The 19,722-nt window shown below is 44.3% G+C and overlaps 1 protein-coding gene across 3 annotated transcripts; it reads right to left on the bottom strand.

Moving 5' to 3' along the window:
• Positions 1 to 13,558: 13,558 nt before the first annotated feature.
• S100A16 (S100 calcium binding protein A16) lies at positions 13,559 to 19,623 on the bottom strand. Of its 3 annotated transcripts, none has more exons than XM_006177178.3 (3): positions 19,459 to 19,623; positions 14,599 to 14,778; positions 13,559 to 14,289 (listed from the first exon to the last, which is right to left on the bottom strand). In XM_006177178.3, exons 2-3 carry the CDS (start codon positions 14,749 to 14,751, stop codon positions 14,131 to 14,133), a joined length of 312 nt encoding a protein of 103 aa, XP_006177240.1. In that variant the 5' UTR covers positions 14,752 to 14,778; positions 19,459 to 19,623; the 3' UTR covers positions 13,559 to 14,130. The 3 variants fall into 3 exon arrangements, with proteins under 3 accessions (XP_006177240.1, XP_032320113.1, XP_014408325.1); XM_032464222.1 differs by having other exon boundaries at positions 19,446 to 19,605; XM_014552839.2 differs by lacking the exon at positions 19,459 to 19,623 and adding an exon at positions 15,498 to 15,651.
• Positions 19,624 to 19,722: the final 99 nt, after the last annotated feature.

Genomic DNA, 19,722 nt, shown 5'->3' with positions numbered 1-19,722 from the left:
ACACTGCCCAAACCCTTGGGTGGAACACCTCCTGGAAGGGAAATCCAATGTCCCTTTGATTGAAACACTAATATTGGAGGTTGAGAACAGGCTTAGGAGAGGACTCCCTGCGGAGACCTAGTTTGTCACCGCAGGGCATCAGGGAAAAGGTAGCTTGAGAAGAAGCCATGCTGGCATGACATTCCTGTTGCCTTGACATGGCCTCCTGGTCAAGGATGCCACCAGAGGTGAACTGGGGTGAAGCAAGAGAGGAGGCAGAGGATGTCAGACTAGATGCCACCAAGTTTTACTGAGATGCACCCCTACCTCCCAAACACTGAAAGTGAGAGGAGATATGTACCCCTACACACCCCAGGGACCGCTCCAGCCCACCTACACCGCCCCCGCTCTACAGCGCACCACCCTTCAGGCGATAGCTAGCTCTGCTCAAAGTCAACAATAATCAGAAAGGATAATGGTCAAGAAAATTTAAAAATAACTTTTAAAAAAGATACAAGGATTCAGAGAAAAGATTATATAGCAAAAGGAGAAGGGAGAATTAGAAGACTTCAGATAAGAAATAAAAAGCGGGGAGGGTAAGCTCAGTGGTAAAGTGCCAGCCTGCAGACATGATGTCCTGACTTCAATCCCCAGTACCTCCACTAAAAAAATAAACCTAATTACCTCCTCCATTTAAAAATAAAACAAAACAAACAAAAAAATTGAAAAAATTCAAATGTTACACAGATGAAGGTCATATGCTAAAATAGAATAAACACAATGGAAATTAAAATCAGGAACCTAATGATAGGTTTAAGAAAATCATAAAGCAGAAATGGACAGGGTTGAGGGTGTAGGTCAGTGGTAGAGCCCATGCTTGGTGTCCATGAGGTCCTGAAAAAAAGAAAAAAAGAAAAAGAAAGGAAAAGCAAAACAATGAAAATATCAGATGGAAAGAAGAAGAAATGTGGAAAACAGAAAAATCCAATCAATATGTAATCTGCATTCCTAAAGAAGAGAATGAAGCAAATCGAATAAAATAATCTAAAATAAATCCTTGGCTGTTCAGCATATTCCAAGGAAAGAATGATCCAGAATTTATCAAAACTGAGACATATTCTGATGAAGTTACTGTGTTGAGAAAAAAGAATTTGACTTCCATTTCCATCTGGTTGAAACAGTCATACTTTTTCTAATTTATTGCCAAACTCACAAAAAAGTAAAGGAAATCTTTGGAGACTCAAAGCAAAGGAGGAGCTGAAAACCAAGCAGCATGAGTTAATGTTACAGCTGTCCTCAGGAAGGGGTGGTTTCTAGCCTCAGGAAACAAAGGGCTTCAGTCTTTAGGGATCAGTTGAGAAGAAATGAGTCTTTATATCTGCAAATAGCCAGGAATTGGAAAGCCCCCTATGTGAAGCAAAGACCCTCAAAGAATTGCTCCCTTAGTGGAGGAATCGCCCTGAAAGAAAAATCTCCCACCAGCAAGAAGAGATCACAAGGAAGATTGCATAGCCTGATCCGGGACTCTGGATGGAAAAATCATCCAGAGAAAACGGTTTTCCTGGAGAAATTTTACCCATGGGTCTGCCTTCATGCAGATTTGGGATTTTAGTTTACATGGCTGGCGTGGTTCAGAAAATCTCAGAATAAGAAATTAGCATAAAAAGTGGTGTTATACTGGCAATGGCCTGAGGTGCTTGGCAAAAGCAAAATGACTTTGAAAACCGAGACTCTTAAAACAGATTAACCAGAATCCCCACCACCACCCCCAGATACAACTGAGATTGAAATTTGAAAAATTACATAAAATAGGCAGTTTTGCAGGAAATAAATATATATAATATACCAACATTGAGAGAGAGAAAATCTAAAGACCTATAACTATTAAAGAAATTGATCAGTAGTATAAATCTACACAATAAAGGTAAAAATTAAAAATACAGTAGACTAAGATGGGTTTTGTGGGCAAGTTTATCAGATAATCAAGAAAAAAAATCTGTATCTCCAGAAAAAAAGGAAATAGTGCCCAGCTTACTTTATGTGGCAGATATGAAATAACCTTCGTGATAAAGATTGCTGGTTGCCCCATCATCTGTTCTCCTCTTGTCTCTCATAGCAAAAGAACCCTTACTTGTAAGTTCAAATAAAGGCCACACTTCCCAGCTAGGTGTAGCCACGTGACTAAGCTCTGAGCAAGAGAAGTAGACAGAAGTGATGTAACTGAGCAGGACCCTATGGGACCTTCTCCAGACAGACCCACCATGTTCTCCACCTGCCTCGTGTTTGTAGACAAGCTTTGGTGTCCCAGGCCTCCTGTGAGTCACAAAAAAAACAGCTCAAGAGTTAAGGATGGGAAGAATGTGAACACATAGTAACAAAAGTTATCAGTTGGACCAGGAGAACTGGTAACAATTTAAGCAACAGGTCAGCCACATAGCAGTCACAGACTCCTTAGTCCTTCCCTAAGGACATAGATAAGTGTCTGATGCACATTCCTGAGTTGTTTTGCTGATACTAAAACCACTACCAGAAGGGAAAAGCTGCATGATCAGACCATAGCCATAACAAGCTGCTCCATCTTGAACAGTACTCAGTCTCTGGCTTGGATAACTCCAGAAACTGGCCTCAAGGAAATGGGAACAAACTGGAGTTTGTTGATTAACTGCACTTAAAACAATCAAGGTGATGCTGACCAGACCACTGCTGGACCAGTTTTGAGCTGACTGTGCTGCTCTGCACATAGCCCCCACCTGCACACCCCTGAAAGTTCCAGGTTTTCCCTATAAAATCCTCTTCCCTCTAACTGGAAACTCAGAGGTGATTTTGGGGATACTAGTCCACCATCTTCCCAGATTGCCAGCTTCCTGAATAAAGCATCTGTCTTTTTTTTTTTTTTTTTTAGTTGACATATAGCCAGTTCACAATGTGTCCATTTCTGGTGCACAGCATAATGTTTCAGTCATACATATATATACATATATTTCTTTTCATATTCTTTTTCATTATAGGTTACTACAAGATATTGAATATAGTTCCTGTGCTATACAGTATAAACTTGTTGCTTATCTATTTCATATATAGTTTTTCCACCAACCCTCGTCTCTGGAACACTGACTTTTGAGCAATGATCAGCCAAACCTAAGTTCGTGTCTGGCTCTGATTCCAAACTTCTGATTCATGCCCTGAATGGCAGAGAACACCCCATTCTTTCATACTGCTGCTTAGAATACAGATGAGACGTCTGAACAATACAAACTAGGGATAGCTGAGCAGAGCCACCAAACCAGCCCTAGACCTCAAACCTCCAGATAGTACATCACAAAGAAATCAACTTCTTCCTCCTTCAAGCCACTGCTGTTTTTAGTATTTGTTACACACAGTCAAATCTGTGTACTAAGTAGAGCATCCTAGATTCTAACAACAGAAATGTACCATCTGAGAAAGTAAATTAGCAGCCAATCTCACATCTGCTTACAGACTGAAAATCCTAAATAAAATGTTAGCAAATGGAATCTAGCATTACACTTAAGAAAAATACATCATGACTAAATTGGGCCTATGCCATGAATGCAGAGATGGTTTTATTTTGTCTTTGGTGGTTTTTTGCTTTGTTTTGTTTTTTGTTTTGATGGGGGAGATAGTTTTATTTATTTGTCTGTTTTTTGATGAAGGTACCAGGGATTGAACCTAGGACCTCGTGCATGCTAAGCACATGCTCTACCACTGAGCTATACCCGCCGCATCCAGATATGGTTTTAACATTAGAAAATATATTACTGTAAGTCACCCCATTAACAGATGAAAAATCAAAACCATATGATTATCTCAATAGATGTCAAAAGCAATACAAAGGAACAAAATCAAACTGACATCAGACTTCCCAACAGAAAGACTAGAAGCAAGAAGGCAAAGTAACAATGGTTTTGAATGTGTAAAGAAATCTTGGCTAGGGCCAAATAGTGGTTCAAATGTGAGGGTAGAATGAAAATATTCTCGGACAAAACAGGCCTCAGGAAAAAGACCTGCATTAAAAACACTCTTAGAGAAAGGACTCAAATCAGAGGAGACGTAAATTAGAAGGATCCCTGAGACATGGGGAGTAGAATTGGTTAAAGAATATGATCAAATTGATTATTTTAAAAGGCCAAAGGGGAAAGGAGAAAGAGGATGGGATGGTTGGTTGGCGAGCAGTCTCCAGTTGTTACAGACTGTATTTGCAGCTGGACTCCGTCTGCAGATGAGCTGTAAGCAAAAAGGCCTTGGCACAGAATTTTATTATCAGCCTCAGGAAAAGCCCTTAAAGGACAAGCCAGCTAGCCTTTGCTTGGAGACTTACACAAAGCAAGAATCAGCCTGAATTACAGGAACTTTCAAGATGAGGGGATGTGAGAGAGAGGAAAAAGCAAGACTACAGGGATGAGGGTGTGAAAAAGTACTTTTCCTTTTAATGGAAATGTAAAATGAATGATACAACTGGAAATTATTCAGAGGAGTAACATGGACTTAAATGAAAGCAACCATAACATTTTAAAAATGTAGAATGTATAACTTTTAAAATAGAAGAAAGTTGCCTCTATCCATTGGAAAGCAAGAAAGAAAAGAAAGAAAAAATAGGCATAGTATATAGGAAATTAAAAAAAAATGGCAGAGAATACTGCTTAGCTAGGAAAAAGAACGAAATTTTGACATTTGCAGCGATGGATGCACTTGGATGGACTTGGAGGGCATTATGCTAAGTGAAATAATTCAGACAGAGAAAGACACTGTATGATAATACTTATATGTGGAGTCTAAAAAATACAACAAACTAATGAATATAACAAAAAAGAAGCAGACTCACAGATACAAGGACAAACTAGTGGTTATCAGTGGTGGGGAAGGACAAAAAGGGTTGGGGGATGGGGAGGTATAAACTATTGGGTGTAAGATAGGCTACAAGGATGTATTGTACAACAGGAGGAATACAGCCATTATTGTGTAATAACTGTAAATGGAGTGTAACCTTTAAAACTGTATAAAAGTTTTTTAAAAATTTATATGGTGGAATAAGTCTTAATTCCATAACAGTATTTGTAATCATGATGAACAAAATAAACATATTTCTTATAAGACAAAGTTTCCCAGATTGGGTTTAAATTTTTTTTCAGGAGTATGTTGCATACAAGAGAAATAAAATTAAATTAAATATTTAAATATTTTAAATTAATATTTAAAATATAAAAAATTAAATATTTAAAATAAAAGAATAGGAAAAAATTCACCAGGTAAATATAAAACATAGGAAGTATCAGAGAAGCAATTTTGATATTTGATAAAAGAGAATTCAAGATGAAAAAATATGAGACAAGAGGAACATAATACAAGAAAATATAAACATCATGAACATAAAAACACCAATAATATAGCCTCAAAATATACAAAGCAATAGCTAACAAAACTTCTGGAAGAAAGAAAGAAAGAAATTATAGTTAGAGATTTTAATACACTCTTCTTGGAAACTGATTGACCAAGGAGAAAAAAAATAAGCAGAAATATAAAATAGCTGAATAATATTGAGAAATTCAAGCTACTGGTATCTATAGATCTCTACACGCAACAAAGAGGAAGTGAACATTCTTCTCTAGCCCATGTGGATCATGTAATATTGAATAAGCTCTAGGACACAAAAGAAGTCTCAATAAATTCTAAAAACTCAATATCATATAGATTACAATTATGTTTTCTTACTATAATACAATAAAAATTTCTAATTAATAGATGATAAAATAGTCTTAAAGGAAACAGAAAAAGAAATGAAAACAGCTCTAATGGTCACAACAGGAGTATAGGTAAATAAATTAGAGCATATTTTTTAAGTGAAATATGATATAGTAATGGAAATGAATGAACTCCATCAATATGGATAAATCTCTTATTTTAAACAAGAGGGGAAGTTGCTGAAGAATCCATGCATTATGATACCATTTATATAAAGTGCAAAAACATGTAACACTAAGTAACATATTCCTTAGGAATATGTACATATGTGATCAAAAAAATTTTTAATCAAAGGAATCGTAAATACATAATTCAGGATGTTTGCATAGGGAGAGAAAAATTTGCCACTCCAAAATGTGTCTCTTCAGTTTGAAGATTAATTTAGGTTGTTATTTTTTTAAGAAACAGAAGATTCAGGAAGTCTTTCTTTTTACCTCCCCCTCAGCTGCCTAAAGAATTTAGATAAAGGGCCTGTTCTCCAAACAGAGCTATCACCAGCTATACCTGCAGAGAATACAGGCTGGGTGTGGTGGAAAAGAGATCAGAGTCCACTGTGTGTCCCATTGTCTCTGCCTGCCTTAGCAAACATTTGTTTACCAAATGTTTACTTTTCCATTTCCAAGTGAATTGTCTACCTCCCCTTTGAAGCTCCAAACCACTACCCTTAAATTCCCCTTTTGTCTTTAGCTGAAGGAGGTATTTAAGATGAGGGTTTTGGCCATTTTAGTGAGTTACCCAGTTTTCCTGAGTCTCTCCCATGTATACATGTTATTAAACTTTCGTTTGATTTTCTCCTATTAATCTGTCTCATGTCAGTTTAATGCTTAGACCAACCAGAATAACAGTGGCTACAGTGATGGGAAGGGCCCATGCAATATAAGATGGCACGTGGAAGCCTTCACCTGAATCTGTAGGTTTTGTTTTATTGCAAGTGATCTAAAGCAATTTTTTTAATATGTTCAGATTCAGCAACGCTTATGATTGGATACTGTGCTATTTTCTGTACTTTTCTGTATGCTTGAAATATTTCATCACTAAAATGGTAGAAAAGGAAAGAGAAAAAAAAGAAGAGAGACCATCCATGGAGGGAAAGCAAGCCACAGACAAGGCAGGAAACTCCAGTTAGCCTGAGATTTTCCCATGCAGCTTGCAATGGCAGCAACAGTGGATCCATGTCTACGGGGCTCAGAGAGAAAGAATGCATGACCTGAGAATTTTATGCCCTACAAAGTATCAACAGTCTCAAGCTGAAAGGACTCAGGGAATACAGAAGCCAAGAGCCCTTTGAAACCCAATGAAAGAAGTGATGACTCAAATAAAGGATGCAGGAATGAAGAGGCCAGGCTGAAAGGTCTGTTTGTGAGCACTGAATTCATAGAACTAAGACTAAACTTGCTTTGGAAATCTACAAAACAGAATGTAGATACTGTATACATCAACATTTTAAAATTAAGTAAGATAACTATCAGAAATTGGTAGATTGGGGTAGGGAAAACGGGAGGAAGTGTGAATATACTATTTTCCTTATGCTTCTGGCAGAGTCCAAAAAGGCTATCCAAAATGAAAGCATGTGGTGAGGAGCTGTTTTTCATCTCTGAATCCTTTACAAATTAATATTTCTCATGATGAAAAATATTTATCTGAAGCTCAGTAATTTGTTCATTTTCCCTTTGATACTTTTCCCTTTTGTTATCTATAAGTAAAACTTTAATAGTACCTTTCATTATAAATAACATGTATTATGGTTCCATTTTTGTAGCTTTTTTTCTGTTAGTCTGTCAGTCTCTCTAGCTGTCTGTACTGGTAGAGAGTCAAATGGTGTTCCACAAATATTAATGCTTATTTCTGGGTAGTGGGATAGTGATTAAATTTTTCCTTTCTTCTCTGTACTTTACTGCATTGCTTAATTTTTTGTTGATGCTTCTGCTGCTGCTGGAGGATATGGGTCGTGGGCATTCTTTTAGAAGAAGTAGAAAAGATGACCTTGGCAGTTATTTCAAGAATGGATTGAAGCAGGTCATGTGGAAAACAGAGAAGACTGGCACTTGCAGTCGGGGGAGATGGTGATGGTTTTAAAATGATGGGAGGGGCATTAAAGAAGGAAACAAGTGGACAGATTTGAGATTTACTTTTGAGGTAAAACCAATAGAACTTGCTGACCAATTAGGGTAAGGAAGAACCCAAGAAGACCTCTGGATTTGGCTTGAACAGCTGAATATATGGTAGCACCATTAATATGGGAAGGTGGGGTTGGGGATGTGGATTTGGAGGGAAAAACAAGAGTTTGTTTTTGGACTTGTCAGTTTCATACACTGTGAGACATCCATGTGGAAGTCACTTCCACAAGGACACTCCCCATTCCCAGGCTACATCAGGTTCCTTTGTTAAAAACTATTATAAGTATGATCCCTTAGGAGTTGACCTCAGTTTGTAATTATCCACTCAACAAATACTGAGTACTTAATCAGTGGCAAGTCTGCTAGTCACCAGCCATGTGTCTTTGGCTGAGTCACATGGCCTCTCTGAGCCTCGATATCTTTGTCTGTAAAATCCTATCTCACAGGATTGTCAGGAGGACCAAATGAGCCTTGGATGAGAAAGATTTTTGGTGTTTTTTTTTTTAACTTTTAACATTGAACAAGCAGAAAGGATTGTATAGTTTTCCAAAAGGAACTTTATTAGGAATCGAAATGAAAAGGAAAACCAAAAGTACAGGAAGTACAAAAGCTGACACAGGTGGTTTTGGGTTCCTTACCCTAATGCGGCAAGATAAACCAGATTCTCACCCTGTAGAATGACAAGTGTGGCTACAGATGGGTTTGATGGGCATCAGTGGGCATGCCCACCTCAGTCTCAATAGTTTAGACACTAGACCAGGCCAGTGTGAGACTCCAGACAGATGGACCCTTCTCAGCTCCCCTGTGGGACCCCCACAGGACCCTGCTTCTGGCTCCCTCTCCCCTGCTCTGTTCAGGCTGTCTGGTCCCTGGACTCCTTGGGGAGAGAGGAAGACCCACCCTTCTCTGACCCCAGCACTCCCCAGGGAGGCCTCCAGCTGAGCTGCCTGACTTTGCAGCGGCTGCTTTTGCTCCTTTGGGGCCTCTATGGTTTCAGGCCCTGCAGCCCAAGCGCTGACTGTTGTTAAGGTTCTCTGACCTCCACTGAAGCTCAGCATCCTCCCCAGCGCTCTAGGCTTGTGCTCAGACCCCTCTAGAAACAGGCCTCTAACTGAGGTCACACACCTGTTCATTTTAGAACAGCTCAGGGCCAGCTGTTCAAAAGTCCTAGAGGGATGGAAGTGTTGGTCTCCAGACACAAATCAGGGACAGCGAAATGAGCTCTATTCTGAGCCACCTCTGGGATTTCTCATGGCACACCTGCACCTTAGGTTTCAAGGAACCACCGCATCAAGGACTTGGCACCTGAGACAAATGAAAATAAAAGCATAGCATACCAAAACATGAAATGCAGGAAAAGCAGTGCTAAGAGAGAAATTTATAGCAGTAAACATCTACATTAGAAAAAGAAGAAAGGGGATTTTTAAGGCAATAAAAGTACTCTGTATGATATTATAATGACAGATACATGTCATTATACATTTATCCAAATACATGTACCCGTAGAATGTACAACACCAAGAATGGAATGTAATTGTAAGCTATGGACCTTGGGTGATTATGATGTGTCAAGGTGGCTTCATCTATTGTAACAAATGCACCACTCTGGTGGAATATGTTTATAATCGGGGAGGCTACACATGTGTCAGAGCAGGGAGTATATGAGAAAGTCTATATACCTTCTCCTAAATTTTGCTGTGAATTTAAAACTTCTCTTTAAAAAACTTAATAAAAATAAAAGAAAAAGAAAAGCAATATCAAATCTCAACCTAACTTTACTCCCCAGGGAACTAGAAAAGGAAAAAATTTAAATTTAAAGTTAGCAGAAGGAAGAAAGGAATAAATATCAGAGCGGAATAAAAGAAATAGAGAATTAACACAACAGAAAAAATCCAATAAACTAAGAGTAATTCTTAAAATACCAACAAATTTGACAAGTCTTTAGCTAGATTAACTAAGAAAAAAAAAAGAAGATTCAAATCGCTGAAGTCGGAAATGAAAGAGGAGACATTACAACTGATGCCAGGGAAATACAAAGGATAATAAGACACTAGTGTGAACAATTATAAGCCAAAAATTTGGATAACCTAGACAAAATGGGTAACTTCTTAGAAACACAGAACCTACCAACACTGAATCATGAAGAATTAGAATTTCTGAACAGACTTATAATTAGTAAGGAGACTGAATCAGTAATCAAGAAAAAACCCAAACAAAGAAAAGCCCAAAACCAGATAGTTTCAATGCACTTTTCTATCAAACAATTAAAGAAAATTAACACCAATCCTTCTCAAACTCTTCCCAAAAGTTAAAGAGAAAGGAACACTTCCAGACTCATTCTAGGAGGTCAGCATTACTCTGATACCAAAGCCAGATGAAGATACTACAAGAAAAGAAAACTATATGCCAATATCCCTGATGAATACTGATGCAAAAAATCCTCAACAAAATACTAGCAAACTGAACCCAATAACACATCAAAAGGATTATATACCATCACCAAGTGGGATGTATTCCTGGGATGCAAAGATGATTCGACGTACAAAAATCAATGAATATAATATACCACATTAAGAGAATGAAGGAGGAAAAAAAACACATGATCATCTCAATTGATGCAGAAAAAGCATTTGACAAAATCCCATACCCTTTCATGATAAAAACACTCAACAAATGAGGAATAGAAGGAAACTACCTCACCATAATGTAAGTCAATCATAATGAAAAGCTCACAGTAAACTTCATACTCAACAGTGAAAAACAGAAGACTTCTCCTCTAAGATCAGGGACAAGGCAAAGATGCCCACTTTTACCACTTCTGTTCAGTGTAATACTGGAGTCCTAGCCAAAGCAATTAGGCAATGAAAATAAATAAAAGGCATCCACATGGGGAAAGAAGAACTAAAATTATCTCTGTTCCCAGATGACATAATCTTATATGTGCAAAACCTAGAGATTCCACAAAGAAATTGTTAGAACTAATAAGCACATTCAGCGAAGTTGCAAGATACAAAATCAACTCTCAAAAATGAGTTGTGTTTCTATATGCTAACAATAAACAATCCAAAAATAAAATTAAGAAAACAATTCCATTTACCATAGCATTAAAAAAAAATGTAAAGTAATTAACTTAACCAAGGAGGAAAAAGACTTGTACATTGAGAACTACAAAACATTGTTGAAAGAAACTAAAGAAAGCACAAATAAAGGGAAAGACATCCTATGTTCATGGATTGGAAGACTTAATATTATTAAAATGTCCACACTATCCAAAGTCATCTATAGATTAAATGCAATCCCTATCAAGATTCCAATGGAATTTTTTGGAAGAAGAAAAAAACTATCCTAAAATTCATATGGAACCTCAAATGACCTCAAATAGCCCAAAAAATCTTGAGAAAGAGCAAAGCTGAAGCCCTTACACTTCCTGATTTCAAAACATTTTACAAAGCTACAGTAATCAAAACAGTCTGGAACTGGCAAAAAGACAGACATACAGACCAATGGAACAGAACGGAGAATGCAGAAATACACCTTCACATACATGGTCGAGTGATTTTTCAACAAGGATGCCAAGACCACACAAGGAGGAAAGGAAAGTCTCTTCAATAAATGGTGTTGGGAAAACTGGATATCCACATGCTAAAGAATGAATTTGGACCTTTACCTTACACCATATACAAAAATTAACCCAAAAAATGGAATAAAAACCTAAACATAAGACCTGAAACTGTAAAACCCCTCAAAGAAAACAGGAAAATCCTCATGACCTTGTAATGAGTGACGATTTCGTGGCTATGTCACCAAACACAGGTAACAAAAGCAAAAATAGGCAAATGGGATTACATTAAGCTTAAAAACTTCTGTGGGAAAAAATCAACAGAGTGAAAAGGTAATGTACAGGATGGGAGAAAATATTTGTAAACCATATATCAGATAAGGGGTTAATATCCAGGACATAAAGAACTACAACTCAATTACAAAAAAAAACCAAAATGAAAGAACAACAACAACAAAAACATTTATAAATGGGCAAAGGAGCTGAATAAACATTTCTCCAAAGTAGATACACAAATGGTCAAGAAACATGTGAAAAGATGCTCAACGTCACTAATCATCAGGGAAATGCAAATTTAAAACAAATAAGGTATAATCTCACACTCATTAGGATGACCACTATAAAACAAACAAACAAGAAAACAGAAAATAACAAGTATTGGTAAGCATGTGGAGAAATTGGAACATTTGTGCACTGTTGGTGGGAATGTAAAATAGTGCATCCACTATGGAAAATAGTATGGTGTGTCCTCAGATTTTTAGCAGTAGAACTACTATATACCCAGCAATCCCATGTTTGGATTTACATTGAAAATATCTGAAAACAGGATCTTGAAAAGAAACTAGCACTCCATGTTCATTGCAGCATTATTCACAATAGGCAAGATCTAGAAGCAACCTAAATATCCCTTGACAGATAAATGAATAAAGAAAATGTAGTATATACATGCCGAGGAATATTATTCAGCCTTCAAAAAGGAGGAAATTCTGTCATATGCTATGACATGGATGAACCTTAAGGACATTATGCTAACTGAAATAAGCCAGTCACAAAAAGACAAATACTGCAGGATTCCATTTATATGAGGTATCTAAAGGAATCAAACTCATAGAAACAGAAAGTAGAATGGTGTTGCCAGGGGCTGAAGCAGTGGGGAATGGGGAGTTGTTATTGAACGAGTACAGAGGTTCAGTCCTGTAAGATGAAAAATTTCTGGAGATCTGCTGTACAACCATGTGCATGTAGTTAACAGTACTGTAATGTGCATTTAAAATTTGTTAAGAAGGTAAATTGATGTTGTGTGTGTTTTTATCACAAATATATATATAATCACAAAAATATTCTTCTTCACATTTCAGTCAAGGTGGCATTGTGATCCCCAGGACAGGTAAAGGCTATTCCTTCCATATTTGACTGGGGGAGGGTTATTGTGAAGGAGGGATGGGAAAGACCAGCGTGCTACCTTGACTGCAAGCCCATTCAGAAGTAGGTCACTTTTAGAAGGTTAAGGATCTAAAATGGATTCCAATGAAAACTGTCTATGCCTATAATCTTTTGAAAACTCTTAAACGTTGGAGTACACTGCCCCAGGTTGAAAACCACCGACCCAGCCCTGCAGCCTGGATTTCCTGCCCTGCTTCTTTGCCTCCCCTTGGTGGCATGTGCTGTCTTTCCATGGTAGGGACTCCCTTGATGCAACAGCAGGGGAGAAACAGAGAAGCTGGCATTGTCCTCTCCAACAGCTACGAATTCCAACCCTGGCCTCCCACACCTCTTCCTTTGCACTCTTACTTTCTTATCCCACAAACTTCTATGTATTAGAATAATCTGTTGCTGAGAATTCATTATCTCACACTATTCATGACTCAAGACTGAGGGTCATGGCCCCTCTCTCATGTAATTGCAGTGAGGACCAAATGGGAAACACTGTGAGCCTGGAAACTGAATATGAGTTGAGTTTGGGCTGTGAGGGCCCAGAGGTGGTGACAGGTGGCCTTTGGCCTTTCATAGAGGAGGGGAGGAGCTGCTGGCTCAGGGCTGACAGCACTTGCTGGAACCTGAGTTCTGCTTCTTGCTATGCCTTGGGGTTTCTTGGTGAGATTCCCCCTTGCCTCGGGGCCCAGGGCAAAGATCACCAAGGCATAAGGAGGTTCCAAGGAGTGGAAAGATTTTAATGAATATTACAAAGGGACTGGGTGAGGGAGACACAAACTTCAAATCCAGCCTTTATTGCCCATTTCCACAGCTGAGCAGGAGGAAAGGGGCTCAATCTTGCTTTGCTGTTTCCAGACCCAAAGGCAGCTGGAAAGCAATCCCTGGAAGTCTCCTCCACCCAGCAGAGGGGCTGAGAGAAAGGGGAGAGAGGTCTCTGCTGGGGCTGCCAGGCGCAGGGAGACCTGAAGCAGCAAGCTGCCCTCTAAAGGTCAGGAGACACCTGGTATCAAGTAGGAACATCAGACGTTGGAAAGGTAGATAGACTGAACAGGTGGGGAAACTCTTGGGTCCCCAAACAGCATTGAGATCTCACAGAGGGGCCCCAGAGAGGCACCCCAGACTGAGACACTCACAAAGGGGTGCTGACATCCCCCCCTTACCTATTCAGCAAGGGTCAGGAGAAGGTCTGGAGGGAGAAGAGAGGACGGGGGTCTGGGCGGGCAGAGGAGGCTGAGGAGGAAGCCTAGGAAGAGCACTGGGGGGTGGGGACAGGGGGCGGGTCCTCTAGCTGCTGCTCAGCTGCTCCTGCTGGCGGATGAGGTTGGCGATGGGGCTGGTGATGCCGCCTATCAAGGTCCAGTACTCATCAAAGCTGATGCGCCCGTCGTGATTGGCATCCAGGTTCTGGATGAGCTTGTCAGCAGCCTTTCGGTTCCCCGTGTCCTGGGGAGGAATCAGGGGTGAGCAGGGCTGAGGGTGGCAGCTCCGCAGAGCACCCCCTGCAGGACCCTAGGCAGAGTCCAGGGTCCGGCTGGGCAGCTGCTGCCCTTGGGGAAAAGGGAATAGAGCCCTCAGCGGCTCAGTCCTGGGCACCTGAGAACAGAGGCCTGGATGGGGTTGAGACCCTGGTTTGGGGGGATAACTCTGAAAGGACAGAGGCAGTGGTGGGGAAGGACACCCAGAGAGGACAAGGGCTTTCGGAGCTGGGGAAGGAGGGGGCGAGAAGGCCAAGCCCTCAGATAGGGCCCCCACCGTCAGCATGTGGTTGAGCTCTTTCTGAAGCATCTTCCGGAAGCTGCTCTTGCTGATCTTGTTCTTAACCAGGCTGTATTTGGACACGTATTTGTAGAAGTTCTCCACCAGGACAACGACCGCCTTCTCCAGCTCCGTGTAGCTGTCCGCCATCTCACTGCCTCAGTCCTCCAAGGGGGCCTGGGTGCCACCGCGACAGAGGGGAGATGAGAAGAGGCCCTGCAGGCCACAGCCCCTCCGGTCTCCCTGCCCTTGTCTTCCTGCCTGCCCCACCCCACCCCACCCCCACCGCCCAGCTCCCCAAGCTTGCTGGTCCTTGAGAGAAGGGAGGGGGAGGGAAAAGTGGACCCAAGGGTGGGCGCGGGGGTGGGCCTGGAATTAGAGCTATGTCTCCTCTCACCCAGGTGCTCCCCAGCTCAACCGCCTTAGCAGGTTTTCCAGGCCCTTCCCCAGCCCCAGGCACTGGGCTTGTCACAGCTCCAGAGAGAATAGAGGCTCCCATGGGAAGGGGAGGAGGGCAAGCACCCATCCTTCCGCCCTCTCCAAACCTGGCCCATCCAGGGTCCCTGCCGCGGGAGACAAGCACAGGAGACAAGCACGGCTAGAAACTGCTAGGATGGGCCTCCAGGGCTGGGGAGGGGCAGGAGCCACTGTTTCCCCAACCCAGTGTTGGCTGAGACCCCGGCCCCAGGCAACAAAACAGGAGGCGGGACTAGGCTGTGCCCAGTCCCTTCAGCCAGGCTCCAGGACAGTGCGTCCAGGGTCTCAGGCCATGAATGCCCTTCTCTGGGAAAGGGCAATCCATCAAGTCTGGCCCCTAGCCACTGCCCGCCAGCCTATCATCCCTCATACCCACCCCAAAATATACAGTAGGATCCAAGGGCCCCCCACCCCATTACCTAAGGAGGAGCCAGGCCTGGCTCTGCCCAGCTGGAGACAGCTGGAGATGGAGCCTCCTCCGCAGCCAGCCAGAGGCTACACACGTCACCCCCTCGCCCCAGGACAAAAGGCACTCACATTCCAAGCGGATACAGCCCACTGAATAACAGGATGTGAGGGGAGCGGGCGGATCTACTCTGTGAGTCACCGCCCATGCCCAGAGCCCCCCCAAGTGAACCCTGGCAAATGAGCCTCCCCTCCCACCCTCAAGCCCAGGAATGAGACGCAGCGCCTTGCCCATTGGGTCCTGGCAAGAGAAGGTGGACACAGCCACCATCTGGTCCTGGGCATCCCACGGTTCCATTTGGAAGGGAGGGAGGGGGGCTTCACTGCGCCCCACCACCGCGCCTGCCCTGCCACCTGCTTTCTAATCCCCCCTTGGCCATCCGCCCCTCCTCCGGCGCCCACTGCCCTGCCCTCTCCACCTGGCTGAGGCCTGCCCAAACCACGCCTCCCGGGGAAGCCTGCCCTGACCCTTGCCCTCAACGCCCTCCTCCCCGACTCCCACAGACTCAGGCAGCGTTGGCGGGGCCCACTCGCTGGTGTGGCTGCAGTCTTTCCCTGGGTCTTGTCTCCCCGGACATCAGACATTCCCTGAAGCATGGGGAGTGTTTCTTACATGCAGCCATTGTGTTTTCTGAACCAAACAGTAGGACTCGGAGATTTGGGGAGGGTTTTTTAAAATCCTGGATATAACACCTCCCTGCGTTTAATCTCCGCATCTCCCCTCGGCCACGTTGCCTGGAGCAATGCCCTGCTCTAGGTAGGTGTTCTATAAATATTCCACCTCCTTCGGCCCTGCTACAAGGTATCCAGGGCCCTGCATCATCCTTCTAAGAGTTTTCTTTTATGACGCTTTTTCTGGAGGAAGGGTGAGACCCAGAAGGACAAAATCAGGATGCAGGAAGGAAAGAGAGTTGAGAGGGAAAGGGGTCAGGTTAGGGCAACTCTGATCAGGAATCCTCCCCTTCTCTCTCCTGCCGCATCCACCTGGTCTGCTGCCAAAAGAATGAAGTGTGGGACCAGGACTGTAGGAAACCGTATTTCTTTTTCCAATACTTTTTTTCTATTGTGTGTAATTGTGTGGTTCAATGTTTATACCCCTGTAAGACTTTTGCACAAATGGTCTAGCGTTAGCAAATGAAGACAAAAGTGTCTCAATCTGTGAACTGTCTGCCCTGCTGCCCTTGGGTGGGGAGTGGCCTAGGTCTGTGACCAGCACTCCTGGGGATTCTGAAAGCTATTTCAGCAAGGATGGTGTCAAGCCTATTTCTAACCAGCCTTGGGAGTAGGGAGGAAGTTCAAAGAACCCCAGCACCTTACCCAGCCCAGACCTCGTACCCTAAGTGAGGAGTCCGTGGGGAAGTCAGGAAAAGGAAAGAGATGGATTTTACGCAGTAGTGTGCCTCTGCCCCTCTCCCTACTGGCCGCCCACTCCCCTCCCATCATCTTCCCTCTCGGAGTCTTTTTCCTCTGACCAGGGGAGCCTACTCCTGCCCTTTCTTGAGCCCAGGCCTCAGCCTCTACCTGGCAAGACACAGGTGAGCTTGCAGGAGCCATCTCAGCACCTGCTGTCAGGTACACAGTCACCCCAGAGAGCTGGGCTTCAGCTCCCAGGCCTCCCAATCGTCCCCACACCACCTTCTTCTAGTCAAATAGGCAACTCTGGAGATAACAATCTGGACAAATGCTTTTCTGAAGCTTTTTCTGAAGGAAGGGTATGGGGGGGGAGGTCAGGTGTCATTACCCTCTTTCCCCTTCCCTCCCCTGGGGGCTCTGCCACCACACCCATGCCAAGGTCACCTGCTCCTCCAGCCTGCCCAGCCTTCCCACCAACCTGGCCAGAGGGTCCCCAGGCATGGGGTTGTGGGGAGGGGAGGTAGCTGGCTGTCCCATCAGCCCCTCCCTGGGAAGGGCAGGGCAGGGGGTAACGCCTGCATTCACTTGGCCACAGGTAGATCCTGGGCTGAGAGTTAGCGGGGAGATGGATGGTACATTGTAGACTTCCCAAAGTGGCAATGGAGGGACTTGCCCTCCAGAGGACAGTGGGGCCCCCAACCGTCCCCAAGTGTTCTCACTGTCTTCTCCATGGCTGATTCATCATTGAGCAACCAAGAGGACCCCACCCCCACCCCGCCCACCTCAGCCCAGCTTGCTGAGTTCTCCAAAAGCCCAAATTGCCCTGACACCATGCCCCTGGGTCTCAGCCACTCCAGCCCCGCCCTCCCACCCCCAGGTTCTGGGCCCCACCCCTCCTAGCTTCGCCCATTCACCCTGCCTCTTCAACTCCCCAGTCCCCTTCAACGTGGAGCCCTGAACGTCCACCACACTCTCTAAAATTCACCTTCTCTTCCCATCTCCACACACACTCCTTGAGTGTTAAATTGTTCCCAAGTGTTGGGAATGTCCCTGCATTCCTATCACTCCTAGTCACCTCCCCTCAGGAGCCTAGACCACTCTGAAGCCTAATTGTGCTGTTCTCTGTGTCCCTTCCATCTACCTCGAATTTGTTCACTCATTTATCCACCATTCACTTGTTTATTCACTCATTCATGGACTCCTTTATTCATTCTCATTCATTCACTCATTCATTTCCTTCTTAATTCACTCACTTGCCCCAACTGCCCGTAGCACACAGGGAAGGTGCCATCTCCACTGGGCTGGTGAAGCTTTACTCTGTTTGCAAGGCTGGTTCAAATTAATCTCTCCAGCCTCTGCAGCCCCATTCTCTGTTCCCTCTTCTCAGGCTCTTTCCCCAGTTCCAGAGGCTAGCACCTCACCCACTTGTCCCAGTCTTGCCATCCCCACCCTCACAGGACTCACTGCATCTAATTCACATTTACACTTACGTACACAGTGAGCAAGGAATCCTGCCATTTCTGATTCCCTCTGCTTGGGCGAACCATCTACCCTCCAAACACTCCTGTTTTCGGAGGATCTCACTGGAAGAAGCAGCCTGTTCCTCCGAAGTTAGGTGCACACACACACACACACTGCTGCCCCTGGCCCCACCAAAACCCAGAGAGCTCTTTTCTAGCAGATGGGGAAAGTGAGCCCCACTCCCAGCACCCTAGTGTGCCCTCTCCCAGCACCCCTGCCCTCACCCCCACCCACCTGGACAGGGCCAGGCAAGGGAAAGCTCTAGAGTGCAGGTGGCTCCCCCAAGCAAAGCACGTCAAGCCAGGACCTGCCTGGGTCCCGAGGTGGAGGAGAAGCTGCCCACTTTCCAGACCCTTCTCCTGGAGCTCAGGCTCCAGGGGGCCTCACCCAGGTTCTTCCTGGGTCCCATCATCCCTCCCACACACAGAACAGCTCCCAGAGCACAGTGGGGTCAGCCTTGGGGACCTGCCCAAGTCATGAGGTGGAGAGACGCCACCTCGGTGCCTGCCTCCTGTCCTCGGGCTCTCAGGCTCCCTGGGCCCTCCCTGGCTCCTCCGGGACCCCATCACCTCTCCCAGGATACAGCCCCTAGAGCCCAGTGAGACCTGTGTCCAAGGTCTTACCGCTCCTCGACCCCCTCCAACATACATCTTTTTCTGTTGGGGAAAATTTGCCCTTTTTCTGTTGGGGAAACTTTTCTTGTTGGGGAAAAGCAGCTGTGGGCAAAAGCTACCAAACACTCTGAACACTCTGCCTGGTGGCCCAGCCCCTGGAGAGGAGCCCAGTCAGCTGCTGGGCCAGGGAGGGGGTCTTGCCACCGCCTCCACTCCGCTGAAGGCCTCTCCTGCCGACCCCCTCACCAGAACTCTCCATTCCCCAACTGGCCTTTTGGGAAAGTTAACAATTAACGAAACCTTCCTGCCCAGTCTCTAGTAGGCCCCCCTGCTCAGGCCCCCTTCACTGCCCCTTCTCCAGGCCTCCCAGGCCAGCAGGGCCCCTCTGGCAGGCCCATGTCTCCCAGGACGGACCTGGGGGGCTCACCTGCCTTCTGGATCCACCTCCTCTCCCGCAGGGCTCTGGGGCCTGGGCTCTGGCACTGAAGCAGCTCCACACTCAGCCCCGCCAGGGCTCCTCCCCACTGCACTCCCAGAATCTGTCCCACTCCCTCCCGGCCCTGCCTGGCTGAGCTGGCTCGGTGGGAAGGTAGTGACTGAGCTCCCTCTTGTCTTGGCCCCGGGGCTGGGCCCTTGTTAAAGGGATACACACCTTTTTTTTTAACACTCCTCAGCTCCCACCCCAGAGGGA

This window comes from Camelus ferus, chromosome 21, assembly GCF_009834535.1.
Source record: "Camelus ferus isolate YT-003-E chromosome 21, BCGSAC_Cfer_1.0, whole genome shotgun sequence".
Taxonomy (NCBI): domain Eukaryota; kingdom Metazoa; phylum Chordata; class Mammalia; order Artiodactyla; family Camelidae; genus Camelus; species Camelus ferus.
The sequence above is the reverse complement of the archived record's forward strand: the minus strand, read 5'-3'. Positions and strand labels throughout refer to the sequence as shown.

Excerpts from the sequence above, each read along its gene's own strand:
- S100A16 (XM_006177178.3), bottom strand. The coding sequence starts at position 14,751 with ATGGCGGACAGCTACACGGAGCTGGAGAAGGCGGTCGTTGTCCTGGTG. Across the intron at positions 14,290-14,598 it reads AGCTCAACCACATGCTGACG|GACACGGGGAACCGAAAGGC; the intron begins GTGGGGGCCCTA and ends ATTCCTCCCCAG.